Raw genomic sequence first — 17,253 nt, forward strand, 5'->3', positions numbered from 1 at the left:
GACTCTGGAACGGAAGATGATCTTGGAGGCCTCCGAGGCAAAGTGCGAGGCTTGCTGGCCCTTCACCTCTTGGAGCTCCTCCTTGACATCGACCCCCATCGACCGCAGCCGGAGCAGATTCTGCATCTTTCCCTGGAGTCGGGACATTTCCCTCTGTTCCTTTCTAGCTTTCTGGGTGCCTTTGCGGATGAAAAACCTCTTGATGCTTCCCTTGATCACTTCCCACCAGTGTGTCAGGGACTCAAAGAGGGGTTTCACGGTTCTCCAACCTTTGTAATCCCTCTTGAGCTCCTCAATGTTCTCTGGGGTCAGCAGTTGCACATTTAGCTTCCATGCCCCCCTGCCCACCCTCAGGTCTTCCTCCAAGTGGCAGTCCGCCAGTAGGAGGCAGTGGTCAGAGAAGAACACCGGCTTGACGTCGGTGGATCTGACTGTGAATGCACGGGACACAAACAGGAAGTCTATCCTGGAACGAATGGACCCGTCTGGCCGCGACCAGGTGTATCTACGCTGCGCTCCGTCTGCAGGGTTGCTGAAGACGTCGTGCAGCTTGGCATCCTTAACTGTTTCCATCAGGGATCTGGACGTAGCGTCCAATCTGCTTCCGGCCCTGCCGGATCGTCCAGCCGCATCGATGATGCAGTTGAAGTCCCCGCCCAGAATGACCGGCCTGGAGGTCGCCAGCAGCAGTGGGAGCTGCTGAAAAACCTCCAGCCGCTCAGCCCCTTGTGCCGGGCCGTACACGTTAATTAACCGGAGTGGAGCGTTCTTGTACATTACGTCTGCTACCAGGAGTCGCCCGCCCACCACCTCCTTGACCTCGGAGACGGTGAAGTTGCCTCCCCGCAGCAGAATACCCAGGCCGGAGGAACGAGAGTCGTTTCCGCCCGACCAGATCGATGGCCCGTGGGACCACCATCGTGACCATTGCCTGTAGGAGCTGAGGTGCGGTATCGCACACTCCTGCAGAAACAACAGGTCAGCTTTGACCTTGGCTAGGTAGTCCAAGGTCGCAACACATCGCGTAGTAGATTTAATGCTACGCACATTTATGGATACAATCTTTAAACCCATATTAAAGCATTTATTCTCCTACCAAACCCACTGTCTCTGAGAGTCCCAGACCTTTAGTCTGCTCCTTCATACCCGTAGTGAGCTCAAATTCCTTCACTTTGGATGGGCTGAGGTAGATCTCCTTGGCCGTGTTCTGCTCCGGTGGCATCTGGAGGTTCACGTAGTGAGCGGATTTTGAGATGACCTTTGCTGGAGAAGCTTCTCCAAAACTCACCCCCTCTGGGGGGTTGCTGTTCCCGGCTTCCTGGAGCTGGGGTGCGATGATTGCCTCACTGCTCCCAGATTCCAGGGGCTGTGGTGCACTGGCCTCCTCAGGTTGCAGGCAAAGTTGGGGTGCGTTGGTCTCCTTGTTGTCTCCAATTTTCTGGAGCTCGGGTGTCTCGTCCTCCAACGCCCTGGAGCTTTGCCGCCTCTTCTGTCGGTGCCGCTCTGGCACTTCATCATCCGAAGAGCTGCTGCCCTTGTCATCCGTGTCGGATGGGAGACGCCTCTTGCCGCTTCTCTGGGAAACGCCTTTGCTTCTTCTTCGCTCCCTCTTACTTTTCTTGTTCTTCACCGTCCGCCACTCCCCCTGCTGCTTTTCCACTGCTGCCTCCTCCTCCATTGATTCGCTGTCCTGAGGACTGGAAGGTTCAGGGGGTGGTGCTGTTGATTGGCTCTCTGTTGCCTCAATCTCTTTCTCCACCTTGTCTCTCTCTGTGTCCTCCTTTGTCCCGTTGCGCTCCCTGGGGGCCTTGGTGGTTGGAGTGACACGGAACATTTCTTCTGCTTCCCCGTGGTCGGCTTTGGCTGCCTGTGCGTAAGTACGGCAGCGTTTGGGGCAGGTCCTGTAGAGGTGACTTGCCTCGCCACACAGGTTGCAGCACTTGGCCTGTTTGCAGTCTTTTGTCTGGTGCCCTTCCTGTTTGCAGATCTTGCAGAGGGAGGCGCTGCAGTTGGCCGCCACATGACCAGCCTTGCCGCATGAGCGACAATGCTTGGGTTGCCCAGCGTAGACCAGGTAGCCACGGTTTCCCCCGATTGCGAAACTGGAAGGAGGGTGGAAAATGGCTCCCTTACCATCGGTCTTTAGCGTGACCTTAAACAGGCGTTTGCCTGTCCAGATCCCCAAGTCGTCTCGAATCTCGGTGCCGCTCCCCACCTTATCGAAGTACCTGGTGAGGAAGGTGACCACGTCGGCGACAGGGACGAAGGGGTTGTACACATGCACCATCACCTCACGTTCCCGTTGCAACGGCAGAGAAAAGTGCGGCTCCGCCGTCAGGATCTTCATCTCCGGCAGGTCTCTCTTCTCCTCGAACACCCTCAGGAGCCGGACGCAGTCTGCCACTTGCTTGAACGTCACGTCGAAATAACCACCTTTGCGGGAGTCGTGCAGGGTGAAGATCTCCGTAGCTTGGAAGCCGCACGCCTTCAACAGGATCCTCCTGGTGAAGAAGCCTCGATCCATAGGTGATCCTCCTTCGTCGCTGTGGTTCACCGTGACTCGGACAGTGATAGGTAACCCACGGTATGAATTCGGATTGCGATTGGTTTTCGCCCTTCCATCCCGACCTTGCCTTGGCAGGACCATGGTGTCGCCCCTGCAACACTTGATCTTAGCCAAAAGGCCGAGAAGCGATCATCGACCGCGGAAGATGGCTTCGCAGTTTAACTGTTCCTGGTGCAATCTCCATGTCAATGCCTCTGCTAATGAGAGTCTACTTGCCAACAGTCAGCACCCTCTTCTCATGCAGTATAAATTGTTGTTCTCTTTGAAATTTAGTATTCTTGCAAATCTGTCCTGCTGACTGCCAAATGAAAATCTTGGACAACACGTCTCTTCTTTCTGCAAAGCTCAGGTTTTGTACTATCGTTGCAACTATAAATGAAGGTCAGATATTCATAAACTGAAGTGGCGGAATTTGCTGCTCCAACGTGGTGATTGGCGTTATCAGTACAGGTCCAAACGTGCACTTTGTTTTGATTGGTGTAGATTTCCCTGTTGACGATTAGTTTGTTCCTGATTGGACATTCGCAGTCCACCTGCTCTCCGATTGGACACTGGCCTCCAATCATTGTGAACCTGAAGACCAATCAGCGACGCTGTAAATTGTGCGGAAGTGAAAAGTTTGTGGAAGTTTGAGGCTGGACATGGGGCTGGGGTCGGGGCCGAGTCTGAGCCTAAGCCGGGCTTCCGCGCCATTTCTTTTGCTTCTGGTGTTGTTCCGTTCCATCGGGGCCGTGTCCTTCGGGCAGCCTTCGGACTCCGAGTTCACGTTTGTCCTCCCGCCCGGCACAGAGGAATGTTTTTACCAGAGCGCCGGCCACAACAGCAGCATGGAGCTGGAGTACCAGGTGGGGCTGGAGGCCGGGCTACGTACTGCCCATGGAATTGGTTGGAAAAGCCACAGTCCCGGAGCCTCTCCTACAATCCTCGGGCACGGAGCATGTCTCCCCCCCCCCCCCCCGGGTTCTTATTCTTATAGAAGGGGGTTCTTTATCCCGAGAAGGAAGGTGCCCCTTTGCTGTCCTGGAGTGGGGACTTTCCCCCTTTCCAACACGGAAGGTGCAATATTGAACCGTAGGAATATAATGCATTCCCTCATCAATAGTGAGCAGGCGTAGCTGGTGCAAATACTGGTGGTTTTCCCCTCTTTAATCCAGTAGTGTTGCTGTTTTAGCAGCGATCCACATGGACTCTGGGTTAAACTGACAGTTCTGAGTGTGCTTCAACTGCAATGTCATTTTCTTCAAACTACTTTTGTGATTTCTTAAACTTAAATCGTGACCTTGACCTCGATCTTCTCGTCAGAAACAATTTAAATATCTTTAATAAACAAAACTGTTGCTTGTTGCCACTGCTAAGCTTTAATGATGAGGGTAAACCAGTAGTGTATCTGAGCTTGGCTTGTGCTTTCCCTGCAGGTTATTGGAGGTGCCGGACTGGATGTCGATTTCGCCGTGTTTAGTCCAAATGGTGAAAGTCTGGTCATGGAGTCAAGGAGGTCCGATGGTGTCCATATGTGAGTGTCAGCACCTTCCCCCCCCCCCCCCCCCCCCACTCCCCAGACATTGCTCCAATATAGCTGTGTGCCTGTCAGTTTTCCTCTCTCAAAGGTGCTACCTGAAAGTGTTACACTTCACCAATTTTCTGGCAGCCTGAATGGCCATTCTTCATGTATCAGCTTTGTGTTGGCAAGCTATTTGATTGTGAAGGGAATGACAGTAGAACTCAATCCTGTCATCACGCGGTACCCATGTGTGCAGAGTGCAAACACTGTCAATCATAAAGGACAGGATCCCTGGTTGAATTTCCCTTTCGTAACTCATATGATGCGGAGGTCAATTGTAGCTGTAACTACCCCGTCACTTTAACTGCGGTGAACTAACTCAACACAGGTAGAGATCAACTATGGGATTCTCCTACCACTGCAGAACTCAGTAGCATCGCAGCACCTACTACAGCCAGGACCCTAATGCACCAGGATTCCTTTGCTGCAGATTCTAGTGCTTGCCATGGAATTCTGCCATAGAGCTAAGTGCAATAAAATGCTTTTGTCCACTTTTATTGCCTGTTTTTTCCAATTTGCAAACTGATATAGTATTTGGCCTTCAGAATTCATAGGGTTGCCTTTACAAAGTAAATCTCTCACTACTCATGGCTTCCTGAGTCGTCATGTAGTACCTTAATTGGACCTGTTTATGGATTTCAGAAACATTTGGATTAAGAATTGAAACATGATCCATGCTAATATAAATCAAATTCTTAATGTTCAGATGATCAGTTTAAATCAAGTCCACAAGGCCAACTCTACCCCCGGTAGAAGCTGGGTCGTTGAATATATTCAAGGCTAAGTTAGATAGATTTTTGATTGACAAAAGAGTCAAGAATTATGGAGGGCAGACAGGAAAGTGGAGTTAAGGCCACAATCCAGTCAGCCATGATCTTATCAAATGGCAGAACAGGCTTGAAGGGCCAAATGGTCGTCTACTCCTAATTCTTGTCCTCTGGGAATTCTGTGCTTGGTGACCCATGTTGGCTCCAAGTCCAGCAATGAGTCAATTTTAAAATTCACATCATTTCAAATTCCTCTCTGGCTTCGCTCCTATCTAAGTCATTCCCCCTACAACCTTCCAAAATCTCTACACCCCTCCTATTCTGGCCTCTTACACATCCCTGATTTTAAATGCTCCACCATTGTTAGCCGTGCAGTCAGCAGCCCTAAGCTTTGGAATTCCCCTTAAGCCCCTCTTGCCTCTTTTCAAAATGCTCCTTAAAGCCTACTACCTCTTTTGGTCATCTGCCCTAATATTTCTTGATGAGGCTCTGTCAAATTTTTGTCTGATAATTATTCCTGTGAAATACCTTGGATTTTTTACTACATTACAGGTGCTGTAGTAAAACTTAGTTGCTTTGATTTGCTTGGGCAAACTGAGCTCCATTACTAATAAAAGCAAAATACTGCAGATGCTGGAAATCAAACAAAAACAAAATGCTGGAAAAACTCAGCAGGTCTAGCAGCATCTGTGGCGAGAGAAAGAGTTGACGTTTTGAGTCTATATGACTTCTTCAGAGCTCCATAACTGATGTTTGTCCAATCTGCTCCACAGGATCGAGCCTACGATTATCGGTGATTATAAAATCTGCTTTGACAATTCCTTCAGTACCATTTCTGAGAAACTTATCTTCTTTGAAGTTATTTTTGATGATGCTGAGGACTGGTCAGAGATTTTGGAACCAGAGGAGCTGCTGGACATTAAAATTGATGATATCAAGGTGAGCCAGCAACCTTGTGTCAGAGCTCATCCTGTCTGAAGCTTGGACATACTGACCAGATGTTGTGTAAATGCAAGGACTGTCAGAATGGAAAGGAATGTTAGAAATTAGGCTTGTGGGCTTGATTGTAATTCCCATCTCCTGGATAGTGTCTTGTGCACACTTCTGGGAGGAATGGGTGGAAAATGAGGAGAAAATAGAGAAATATCCATGTGTGCTTATCATGTATAATACATTTGTCTGGATGAGGTGATACTTTAGGAGGTAAGCCTGGGTTTTAAAAGCCTTTTCATTGCAGAAGGAAAGGCTGTCTGAGGAAGTTCCGCAACTTTGAAATCGAAATCTTTCGGTCCATCATCTGTGCTGGCTGTTTGAAAATGTTATCTGATTAGTTCCATTCCTCTGCCCTTTCCCCGTAGATTTATGTTTCTTTCCAAATATTTATCCACTTTCCTTTGTTTCTTGCAGGGAATTCCATGTCCTAACAACCCTCAGTGGAAGAGTCTCCTAATAGCTCCTTCCATCTTTAAATTTATACTCATTTATGCTGACCTTTCCCTCTTCTACTTCTGAAAACCTCTCAAAATATCAAACCCCTCTTTCAGGTCTCCTCCATTTGATTTTTGTAGTCCCTCCTCATAACTAAGGGTTTTGAAATGCTGACAATCTTTTTTGTACCTTCTCCATGGCCTTTTATAAAGTGGAGTGACCACAACTGAATAGAATATTCTGCTGCTGAGCAGAGGTCATGGCTTAGCATTCCTCTGTAAGTACTTTAGAACCCAGTTTTTAAAACCTAGCATACCACCCGCTGCTTTATTTTTAGTTTTATCAACCTAACTCACTTTAAAAGAGATGCCTGAACACTTTTCTACTTCCTAATTTTTTTCTTTCTCCAAAACATGTTGCATCACATTTCTCCAGATTCATCGAACACCAATTGACTACCTCCCTCTTCAGTCATTTCCAGTCCTCAGTTATCTATCAGGGAAGCAATTAATGAATGTAGGAGATGGAGTGCTGGTTTATAGTTACCATATCTCTAAATAACTGTTGATCACTCTTTCAGGAGTCAATTGGAAATATGAACACCAAACTGACAAAGAGTGTGCAGATCCAGGCCATCCTCCGAGCCTTCGAGGCACGGGATCGCAACCTGCAGGAGGGCAACTTGGGACGGGTCAATTTTTGGTCAGCTGTCAATCTGGGGGTGATGCTGGTGGTGTCACTCGTCCAGGTCTACTTGTTGAAAAGTCTCTTTGATGACCACAGAAAAGTACAAACCTGAACTTTTAAGAAAATGACAACGGAAGCAGAGGTGTGAACTGGTGTATTCAAGTAGCTGCAGATCCTTTTGCTTGTTTTGGGGGGCTGTTTATGATGTTGCTGCTTTTGGAGTTAGGTGAGGATTTGGGATAAGCTGACAGTAAGACTGGCAAGTGAATTGTTCAAAATGGAATATACAAGGATAGGTGCACAGAATACCCTCAATGTTAAATATGTACTCCTATAAGGTCAATGTTTACTATTAATAAACTGGGGAAAGGTTCAGGAAGCCAAGAATTTCATCCCGTGAGAATCAGAGCATTTAATAAGCAGTTTAGCTCTGATTTTAAATCATGTAATTAAGGTAGTAAATTAGACATTTATTTATGAAGTCTGGGAAGGGTTAGTCCATTGCTAATCTCTAATTATGATCCATATAGCAGGCTGCAGCTGTCACTATTCCCAGCACTTCAAGCTACCAACTACCAACCTGTCTGCTGGCAGTCGGGGTAGGAATACTCCCTGCAGTAAGTAGGTTGGCTGCAGGTCTCCCCTTGGTTAGGGCTGGGGAGGAGAGATGAAATGTTTTTAAAGCAGGTACAACGATCAGGACTGTGGCGTTACTGGTCACTTGTTCACATGGTATCCTATTGAGCTGCAAGGCAGGATTGGTTCAAACTCTGACCTAGTGCTGAGCTGCACATGGCTTTATCAGAAGACAAAGGGAATGAGGACGTGAATGTGTCTATCCACAGGTCTGGTCTGAACTGAGTGGTGGTTTCTTGATGTCTTCTTCCAAACTGCAAGACTAGTTTATGCAAACAGCAACTTTATTATTAAAAGTGCTTTAATCTGGCGTAGTCCTTGCATACTTACTGGTGTTTCCCATTTCTGACATCGTATCCCAGGTGTTAGGTTCACTGTTCTTTTGATATATATTAATGACCTGGTTATACAGGACATAATTTCAAAGTTTGCAGATGACACAAAACTTAAACATTGTTTACTATGAGAATAGACTAGTGAATTGGTCAAACACAGATGAAATTTAACACAAGTGATACACTTGGTAGGAAGGAGAGGCAATTTCAGACAAGTTGAGACACGTGTTAAAGCCAGAGGTTCTGTATGCTTTATTAATAGACATTGCATGTATAAAAGCAAGAAAGTTATGCTAAACCTTTATAAAGCATAAGTTAGACCTCCACATAGAATCTATTATTTGATTTTCCCTTTAGTGATTATTTTGGACGTACAACCCTTCCTGGATTTCTGGTGCTGTCATCAGAGGAAGGCACCTAACATAATCTGATGATAAAACATTGGATACAGTGCCTAAACCTCATAACAGCTTTTCTCTCAACTTCTTTATATAAGCACCTTTAACATACAGGAGCATTAAAAAACATGCCAGGGACACGAGGAGATTTGAGTTCAGGTCACAAAGCTTGGTCAAAGTAGTTTTAAGGAGTGTCTCAGAGGAGGAGAGAGGAAAAAGTGTTGGGAGGGAATTCCAGAGCTTAGGGCCTCAGCAACTGAAGGCATAACCACCAATGATGGAACATTTAAACTTGAGGATACTCAGGAGGCCAGAATCAGAGCACAGACATCTCAGGATGTGGGCATAGAGGGATTTAAACAAGGATGAAAATTTTAAAATATGTTGGTCAGCTGCAAGACGGTGTAGGTTAGCGAGCACAAGGATGACAGGTGAACAGGACTTAGAGGTAAGACATTGGCTACAGACTTTTTGATGAATTTCAACAATGATTTTCTATGTCTCTGGACTTTACATTGATTGTACAGTGTTAATTCACTTAAGATGTTATCTACTGAAAAACCAATGCATGCTGGCCAGCTGTCATCCATATTTCTGCCCTACCTCCACTTTATCCTACATTAAATAGCTGGCCATAATCCCACCTCCTCTTCCCCATATGCCAGCTGCTGGCTTGTTAACATGATGCTTCAACCTTTTCCCCACTTCCCAGGAACTGATTCAACATCACCTGAGAGAAAAGCAAGCATGAATCCAACAGCTTCAAGCCCAGTAATACAGCTCTCTCCCCACCCCTCCACCACCTCAATGCTGACAGTCCCCAATCTACAGGAGACAGTCAAAGTTTGCATCAATTCCAAATTCAGGCTCAATGTGGGTTTTAAACTACAAATTAAACACACCATAAAGCCAGGAATACATCAGCCTTCCCCACAGGCCAATCTGTACAAAATCATTTTATTCCCAAGGTAATTTACAACAAACAAATATATACAGAAGGTAAAAAATTGCCATTAAAAGAAAATGCTACTCGATTCTGAATTCATAGAATGGTTAGGACACAGGAGGCCATTCAACCCATTGTGTCTTTGCTGCTCTACAAATTTGGAAATTGTGCCCTGCACACCCAAGTCTAGGTCATTAATATAGATTCAAGAAAAAAATCCTGATAATTCCTGGGGAACCCCATTACGTACCTTCCTCCAGTCAAACAACCAACCATTCGCCACAACTGTGTTCCCAGACTCTCGTCCAAGCAAAGAATTAGGGCCGTTGCCTGATAGTAGGTAAATTACTGCTTTGGATAAGAGTCAGAGGCCAGATACAGCAGTTGGAGCTACACAGGGCCTTGGTGACCCAAACTGGCAAGTACACATGGGCATTGAGGTTAGGATTGTACTATTGTGTTCAACATTTATAGTGAGAACCTGGGTAGAAGGCAGCAAGCTTTTAAAAATTTCCATTTGTATTTGCAAATCATTCATAGGTGTAGAGCCAGTTACAACCCAGTGTGAAGGGTCGGAACTGCTTTCCTGACTAAGTACACGAAGTGTCTTCCCCCACTTTAGTCATCATTGGCTATCTCAATCTTTACAAATTCTGTAGTGTTATGTAGAATAATTTGTGCAGATTTCACACTTCCTGTTCCCTTCCAGTGGAAGGGCTGGTGGTGAATCAGGAATGCTTGATCAATGGAATTTTTTTTTTAGCACTTGGCCCCATTGCAGGAAACACATTTGACTATAGCTGTTCACAATACAATTCCTCCAGCCTCTCATTACACCCATCAACTAACCTTCCAGAATACTGTTACCCAGCCTGTAATCCTCTACCCAATCAGTAGATCTCCAGTACTGCAGACAGCACTTTAAAGATCAGGACATCGTCCCACAAAATCCTGCCAAAGATCTACTTAAAATGCAGAATAAATGCCAGGAGCGATTTTACAATTTATTTTGTCTTCATTTTTCTAGTTCCTTCCCACACATCCAATTTAATTAACCCTTATTTTAAAACATCTCTGACCTCGTCCCGTGACCATCAGCATTAAGGGTTTGAAACCCTTAAATTAGCATCAATGTAGAATTATCAACTTTTAAGTACGAAATAAATTAGATCAAATCCCAAGTTGATTGTCAATAAATATTGTATAAATGTTCAGATCCATTAAAATCGCAGTTTTCAAAAAAATCCCACACAAACTGGACAGATTTTCTTTAAACAAAGTGAGGGGAGAGTAATGACAGACCATCAGACTAGCAAATTGTGCCCAGGCTACTGGAAAGGGTTTGTGTTAGTGAATCCACACTGAAGCATTGTGTGCAGGAGCAGCAGGTGAGAGTCTGAGATGGGGGAGTATACGCAGAACCTGGGCGTGCAAGGCGTGCAACTGTAATTATAGATAAATAGTCTGCCAAAACAGGTAGAAAATAGTGGGACACATTCAATAGCCAGGTCTTGAAGGCACTGCAGGAGGCGGACGCCTAGATACAAGAGAAAAGCAGAACATTTAGAACACCCTGATCATGAAAACATTTTTCTTCCAGACATATAACAAAAGGCACACACATGGAGAACATCCGATCTGTTCCTTACCTTTGAACTGAGGCCTCACTCAAGTAGATGAGCTGCTTCACGTAAATTGACGAGTCAGAAGCAGTTTCCATACCAATTCTCAGCACAGGGATCTTTATATCAGCTTTATATTTATATCAAGAGTACAAATCTGTGCAACTATGAGATGCTCAGATTGTGTACTTCTGTGGCCTGGACCTAACCTGTACCTGCAACATGTGGACACAATTCTTGATTCAGGCAGCGCACAAATGAACAGTGATTAGATTCAGAAGAGAGAAAATAGTCTCTTCTGAAGTACACCCCAGCTCCAATTTAACCTACCCTTAGCTGTAGGCTCTGCAGTACCCCCCCACCGCCCCGCAGTACTCCAATGCCAGCTGGAGAGCAGCCCAGCCTCAATGACAACAGGTCATTTTTCAGTAACTTTTAAGTGAGGATGTTGATAAAGGAAATGAGAAACATTCCACTAACAGGAGAATTAATAATCAGAGGATACACGAAGGGGAATTTTTATTTTTTAAACGCAGTTGCTTTGATCTGGAATGCACTGCTTAAAAAGGTGGAAGCAGACTCAGTAGCAACTTTTAAAAGGGAATTGGATAAATAACTTAAAATTGGCCTTCTGTGCTGCGAGGTTCTCTAATGGGCATCAACAGCTGCATTGTTGTAGTGTAAAACAGCATCAAGCACCCCTCTACAATGAGAGAAATATTTTGTATATACTGAATGGTGATTGGAGAAGCAAAGTGCAGGACAGCATCATCATCCCAAGATCACATCAAGCTTGAAAACCGATCCCCGCAGTGTTTAGCAGCAGCACCCGAAGGGCTATCCCCCATGCCTCTGGCAAGCACAATACCTCCACCTGTTCACCGCTGCTTTTCCTCTCTCCCAGAACCAGAAAACAGGGAAACAGATGACAAAGACACAAGAGGAAGGCTCCTTCTACTGTCGATCCCTTTATTTCAGCTCATTACCGTACAGAATGTAGGCACTTCATTTCAAATCAGTTAACAGTCAATAGAATCACACACCAGGAGTGAGAACATTCAGGTATCTGTTAATGAGAGCAAAGCCCTGACTGGAACAGGTCCCTGAATTTGATGAAGTAATCATAGGAAAAGGATTCAGTTGTTACATTGTAAAACATCATTAATTAATTGTTATTTTTCTCTAGAAATCAGAGTTTGTAGAAAGATCTTCAGCATCCGTGATCAATTTCTGCCATTTGTGTGGCTACAAAAACCAACAGGAGCTTTGAGCTAATTTTCCACATTTGGTGCAGCATCCTTTCGTCGAGATACTGCCCAAAAATGCACAAGTTACATTCTCTTTATTGCAATTGTGATAAAGCATCAAGGATTAGACCCAAGTGCCTCCAACAGATTCTTCCTCTCAAACTTGGAGAAATTAGTTTTGATTCAACAACTAATATATTTTATATAAAACTGGTCCCACCAACAGTAGGACAGCAAGACACAATCATTAGGGTGTTTCAGAGAATAGTTTCTAAGGTGGGGCTGGATGAATACTATATTTAACCCATTTCTACCCACCTGCACAGAGAACTCCCTCTCTAGTGTTGTTCTATTTGTTTTATTGGCCAATTCTGCTCCAGACAATTTTACCCTGGAGAGAAGGGGAGCGGTTGAGAGAGAGAGTGTGGGGGAGCGGGTGAGAGAGCGGGGGGAGTAGGTGAGAGAGAGAGGGAGCAGGTGAGAGAGAGAGCGGGGGGAGCGGGTGAGAGAGAGCGGGTGAGAGGGGGAGCGGGTGAGAGGGAGCGGGGGAGAGAGGGAGCGGGTGAGAGAGAGAGAGAGCGGGTGAGAGAGAGAGCGGGGGGAGCGGGTGAGAGAGAGAGCAGGGGGAGTGGGTGAGAGAGAGAGCAGGGGGAGCGGGTGAGAGAGAGAGCAGGGGGAGCGGGTGAGAGGGAGGGGGGAGGGGAGCGGGTGAGAGAGATGGACAGAGCCGGGGGGGGGGAGAGGGTGGGGGGGGGGAGAGGGTGGGGTGGGGGAAAGATTTGAGTGCATGTAAAAGGAGTCCGATGTTGTTCTTTCCTGATTTTTCCCTTTCCTCATCTAAATAAACTGTATTTTAACTCCGAGTAAAGCAAGAATTTCCTGCAGCAAACTTCCCCCGGCAGACAAAGCACTGATTTACGTAATATTCATGCCCAATTCCCTCTGGGTCAGGAACTGAGTTCAGCAGCATGATGCACCCAGCAGGCACACAGACATCACCTCCCCAAGTTTGGGCATACAACCCTCTAAGCAAAAAGATGAACAGGCTATACACATCAGGAATGTGTGGTTATCACTATATTTTCCATCGGGAAGCAGATTCCAGCTTTGAAACCAGTGCTGGAAAAGTGGAACAAAACACAGAAAATGTTGGAAATACACCAAGTTAATTAGTATCTGATACAGAACAAGTTTAACCAGAACCGGCCCAAGTTTAGCCATCTCATTCCCAGGTGCTACTTTGTGCATTTCCAACATGTTCTGTTTTTATTTCATTTTTCAGCACGGACACATGTTTCCTCACAACAGCTGAATGGGGAGTATAATTAATACAGGCTGTGCTTCGAGATTGATCTGAATTGCTTCCTCTTAAGACAGTGCTCAAACAGAAATAACTGCAGGTACTGAAGGCAAGGTGCAAAAGGATAGTAACCCAAGAGAGACCTGGTACTGTGTACCAGGCAGGATGAGCAAGGACCAAAAAAAAATAGAGGGAGGGCAGGCAAGGTGGGAGCTGGTAATCCATGGGGGAGCAGGCCAAGGAGCTCAAGGACTGAAGGCAGGTTAATAAAGTTCCACTTTGAATTGAGTAGTGCTGGCTGCACTCAAGTCCATTTAAAAATTATTTACTAGACTCCTTTATTTGGAGGTTGTTGAATACAAGAATTTCCTGGGCCATGCATACACACCAGGAATACTGATTTCACCCAGACTCTTAGTCACGATACTCTGAACCCAACAAAAGCAAGAAACTGAGTGAGTAACACATACCAGTTTGATGTAGAGACAAATTAACAAGTAATGTCCCACAATAGCCCCCTACCCACCTTACATAGGCACCAATCCCCAAGATGCAATGCTGCTGGTTCTCCAGTTCACATTGCCTGATATCTGGCAGCATTGGTGTCAGATCAGTGAGGGATAACACCTAATGATAACTGAGCTTGGGGAAGAGCTGCAGGAACTCAAACAGCCAGAAACATACAACATAAGTCACTAGGACAAAGAGAACCATAAACTCTCCATCACAACCATTCAACAACATATAATGAATGGAGATGGTTGAGTCTTAAGGCTGTTTAATTTTGTAATTGTCAACAGTTAAGCAGCTGACCCAGTTAAGGCAGCTAGGCACAGGTAAGAACAAGTACAAAATTCAGCGGTGAATAAATGGTAAACATCCATCTATAGACGGATGCACACATCTGTAGGCGGCCAACAGGGCATTACTGGCTGAGCTCAGCCTTTTACGTCTGACCCAAAAATCATCGACATTTCTGAACCTTCCAACCCGCAGTCACTGGATGGAGTATAAACTCCTGGTCATTGGGCTTTAAGAAAAAAAGTTCAAAAATCACAATCAGATTCTTCAAGCCACTGTATTTCCACAAAACAACTCATTAGCCACAAAATAAACCTCTTGCAGTCAGTGCATGATTCAGTGCATCTCCCACAGTCCAGCACACCTCCAGGATTTGCTCTCCTCAATACCAGCCTCCTAACCAAGGATCTCTTCCAGAATACCTTTCTGCCTGGGATCGATCTCTCAGACTACTTCATTTAGGTTTTCACACCTTTATACCTCACCGCCCCTCCCCACTCTAATACCCCATTAGAACGGATTCTCTCTAACTCCTCTTCTTTGTATCACTCCAATTACCCTCTCCTGAGGGGACAGTTTGCTGTTGCACTCCCTAATTCCATTGATTCCTCTTTCACATCCTGACACAGCCTGCTGACTTCATTGTAATGTAACAACTCCTCTCTCCCAGCTCCACTCTGTACCCTCACCATCTCCAGTGTATTAAAGGCCACAGGGTGAGAGGGAGCAGGACTTGTTCAAAAATCCCAACACACACTGCTCCGATTATTTGTGGCATCAGAGAGTGTAAAATCTTGGATGTTTACTACTTCCTCCCACCCCCCAAAAAAATGTAAGTAGATGCTTGGAGACAGGACAAGTTAACATAGTTATAACTCTCATTTATGCAAAACTGCTGGGAACAATGATCCCAACAATTGAAAAAAAGGCACTAAGACGATTTTGCTGTTTATTTAGGGAGTGCAAAGTTTCTCAATCAGGAACATCAAGGGAGCAGTGAGTGAGAGAAACTGTCTCCAATTCTAGTACTCGGGGAACAAACAACCAAATTTGTAAATTCTTGTTTAAATAAAGTTCAGTTAAGAACAGCTTGGTGCTCCCAGCTAGTGTGAAAAGCCAAGAGGTCTGGATAACACTCTGGTAAATGTGGGTCCTGCCCTTCACACCACTACTGCCCCTCAGTGGATTAAATGCGTGAGGATAAGGTCAGGCTAATCACCAACTATAGCCTACAATAAAATGCTTCACAGGATAAATCCCACTGTTTAATCCAGTAGGGAATGCTCGGCTGTTCGGATAATTGTGGGCCGGGTCGGAGCAGCGGGTGGTCTTCTGCTGAAGGGAGACAAAACAAAATGGGGGTCAATATAATGGGGAAAGAAACAGGAGCAAGCCAGGGTTCAATTCAACAACAGCTGGCCAGTTGTCAATACACAGCCGGTATTTGCTTTTACACTTTCTTTCTTCTCCTCCAATCATATTGTTCCATAATTTCACATAAAAAGAAATGGAACTGAACTATGCATACGTACCAGATAGGGCCATAATGTAGCCCAGGGCCACTCCCCACTATCCAGAATGAGTCAGAGCCATAACAACACAGAAGCACAGTTCAAACTATTAGTCCAAAATTCAGGGAGCTGGACATCGTCAGAGCTGCAGAACTCCCCCCGTGGCTCAGTTTTAGAAAGAGATTTGGAATGTCTCACCCATACTCCACCCCACCCCACCCCCACCATCAGACCACCCCAGCAGAAAGACTCATTATCAGAATGGTCCTTTATCATGTGTGAAATATTAACAGTTCAGTATGAAGGAGAACTGAGATTGAGAGTGTAAGCACCGGGTACCGACAGAATCCTGGCTCAATTATTTCCCTTCTCCAGCCCAGTGTGATCACAGCCAAATAAAGCCCAACTTTTCCCCCTTCTTAGAACATCAGTCTAAACCTCAGAACGGGCAGGTCTGTGCTTTCACTTTATGTTCAGCAGTTGTCAGATTGGATCCCAGATTCTTCTTGCCTCTCATACCAGCCCCTGCCCCATCCTCAGTTCAACATGCAGTAAAACAGTAAGACAAAAGCAAAAAACTGCCGATGCTGGAAATCCAAAACAAAAATAAAAATACCTGGAAAAACTCAGCAGGTCTGACAGCATCTGCGGAGAGGAACATAGTTAACGTTTCGAGTCCGTATGACTCTTCAACAGAACTAAGGAAAAATAGAAAAGAGGTGACAAGGGTGGTGCTGTTGTTGTCTGGCGCACTGACCTCTACCTCGCAGAGGCTGAGCGTCAACTCGCAGACACTCCTCCTACCTCCCCCTGGACCATGACCCCACCACTGAACATCAAGCCATTGTTTCCAGGACTGTTACTGACCTCATCTCCTCTGGAGATCTTCCTTCTAAAGCTTCCAACCTCAGTTTCCCAACCTCGTACCCAAAATCCACAAACAGGACTGTCCCAGCAGACCGATCGTGTCAACCTGTTCCTGCCCCACGGAACTCATTTCTTGCTATCTTGACTCCATTCTCTCTCCCCTTCCCACCTATATCCGTGATTCCTCTGACACCCTACATCATATCAACAATTTCCAGTTCCCTGGCCCCAACCGACTACTCTTCACCATGGACGTCCAATTCCTCTACACCTCCATCCCCCACCGGGATGGTCTGAGGGCTCTCCACTTCTTCCTCGAACAGAGGCCCGAACAATCCCCATCCACCACTACTCTCCTCCGTCTGGCTGAACTTGTTCTCTCACTGAACAATTTCTCCTTAAACTCCTCTCACTTTCTCCAAATAAAAACTGTGGCTATGGGTACCCGCATGGGCCCCAGTTATGCCTGTCTCTTTATGGGGTATGTGGAACATTCCTTGTTCCAGTCCTACTCCGGTCCCCTCCCATAACTCTTTCTCTGGTACATCGATGGTTGCTTCGGTGCTGCTTCATGCTCTTAT

The 17,253-nt window shown here is 45.8% G+C and overlaps 2 protein-coding genes across 10 annotated transcripts in view; one reads left to right on the top strand and one right to left on the bottom strand.

Annotated features, from left to right (window-relative positions):
• Window positions 1-3,172: 3,172 nt before the first annotated feature.
• On the top strand, window positions 3,173-12,322 carry LOC144668842 (transmembrane emp24 domain-containing protein 1-like). 2 transcript variants are annotated; one of them, XM_078531258.1, is made up of 5 exons: window positions 3,183-3,411; window positions 3,982-4,079; window positions 5,668-5,833; window positions 6,903-7,161; window positions 12,142-12,322. In XM_078531258.1, the coding sequence occupies exons 1-4, from the start codon at window positions 3,208-3,210 to the stop codon at window positions 7,119-7,121; spliced, it is 687 nt and encodes a 228-aa protein (XP_078387384.1). In that variant the 5' UTR covers window positions 3,183-3,207; the 3' UTR covers window positions 7,122-7,161; window positions 12,142-12,322. The 2 variants fall into 2 exon arrangements, with proteins under 2 accessions (XP_078387383.1, XP_078387384.1); XM_078531257.1 differs by lacking the exon at window positions 12,142-12,322 and having other exon boundaries at window positions 3,173-3,411; window positions 6,903-7,956.
• dnm2a (dynamin 2a) overlaps window positions 9,322-17,253 on the bottom strand; it is a 47,385-nt gene continuing 39,453 nt past the window's right edge. For 2 of the 8 annotated variants that reach the window (XM_078531249.1, XM_078531246.1), the window contains exon 20: window positions 15,424-15,626. In XM_078531249.1, the coding sequence (XP_078387375.1) occupies window positions 15,560-15,626 (67 nt within the window). In that variant the 3' untranslated portion in view covers window positions 15,424-15,559. Of the gene's footprint in view, window positions 10,862-14,836; window positions 15,630-17,253 lie in introns of those variants that run through there. The other 6 variants (XM_078531247.1, XR_013573558.1, XM_078531244.1 and 3 more) reach the window with 6 other exon arrangements.

This window comes from Cetorhinus maximus, chromosome 28 (assembly GCF_964194155.1).
Source record: "Cetorhinus maximus chromosome 28, sCetMax3.hap1.1, whole genome shotgun sequence".
NCBI lineage: Eukaryota > Metazoa > Chordata > Chondrichthyes > Lamniformes > Cetorhinidae > Cetorhinus > Cetorhinus maximus.

What these genes read in the sequence shown, in the direction of transcription:
- LOC144668842 (XM_078531257.1), top strand. Translation starts at nt 3,208, where the DNA reads ATGGGGCTGGGGTCGGGGCCGAGTCTGAGCCTAAGCCGGGCTTCCGCG. An exon ending in AGGTCCGATGGTGTCCATAT is followed by an intron (nt 4,080 to 5,667) that starts GTGAGTGTCAGC and finishes TCTGCTCCACAG; the next exon opens with GATCGAGCCTACGATTATCG. An exon ending in TTAAAATTGATGATATCAAG is followed by an intron (nt 5,834 to 6,902) that starts GTGAGCCAGCAA and finishes TCACTCTTTCAG; the next exon opens with GAGTCAATTGGAAATATGAA.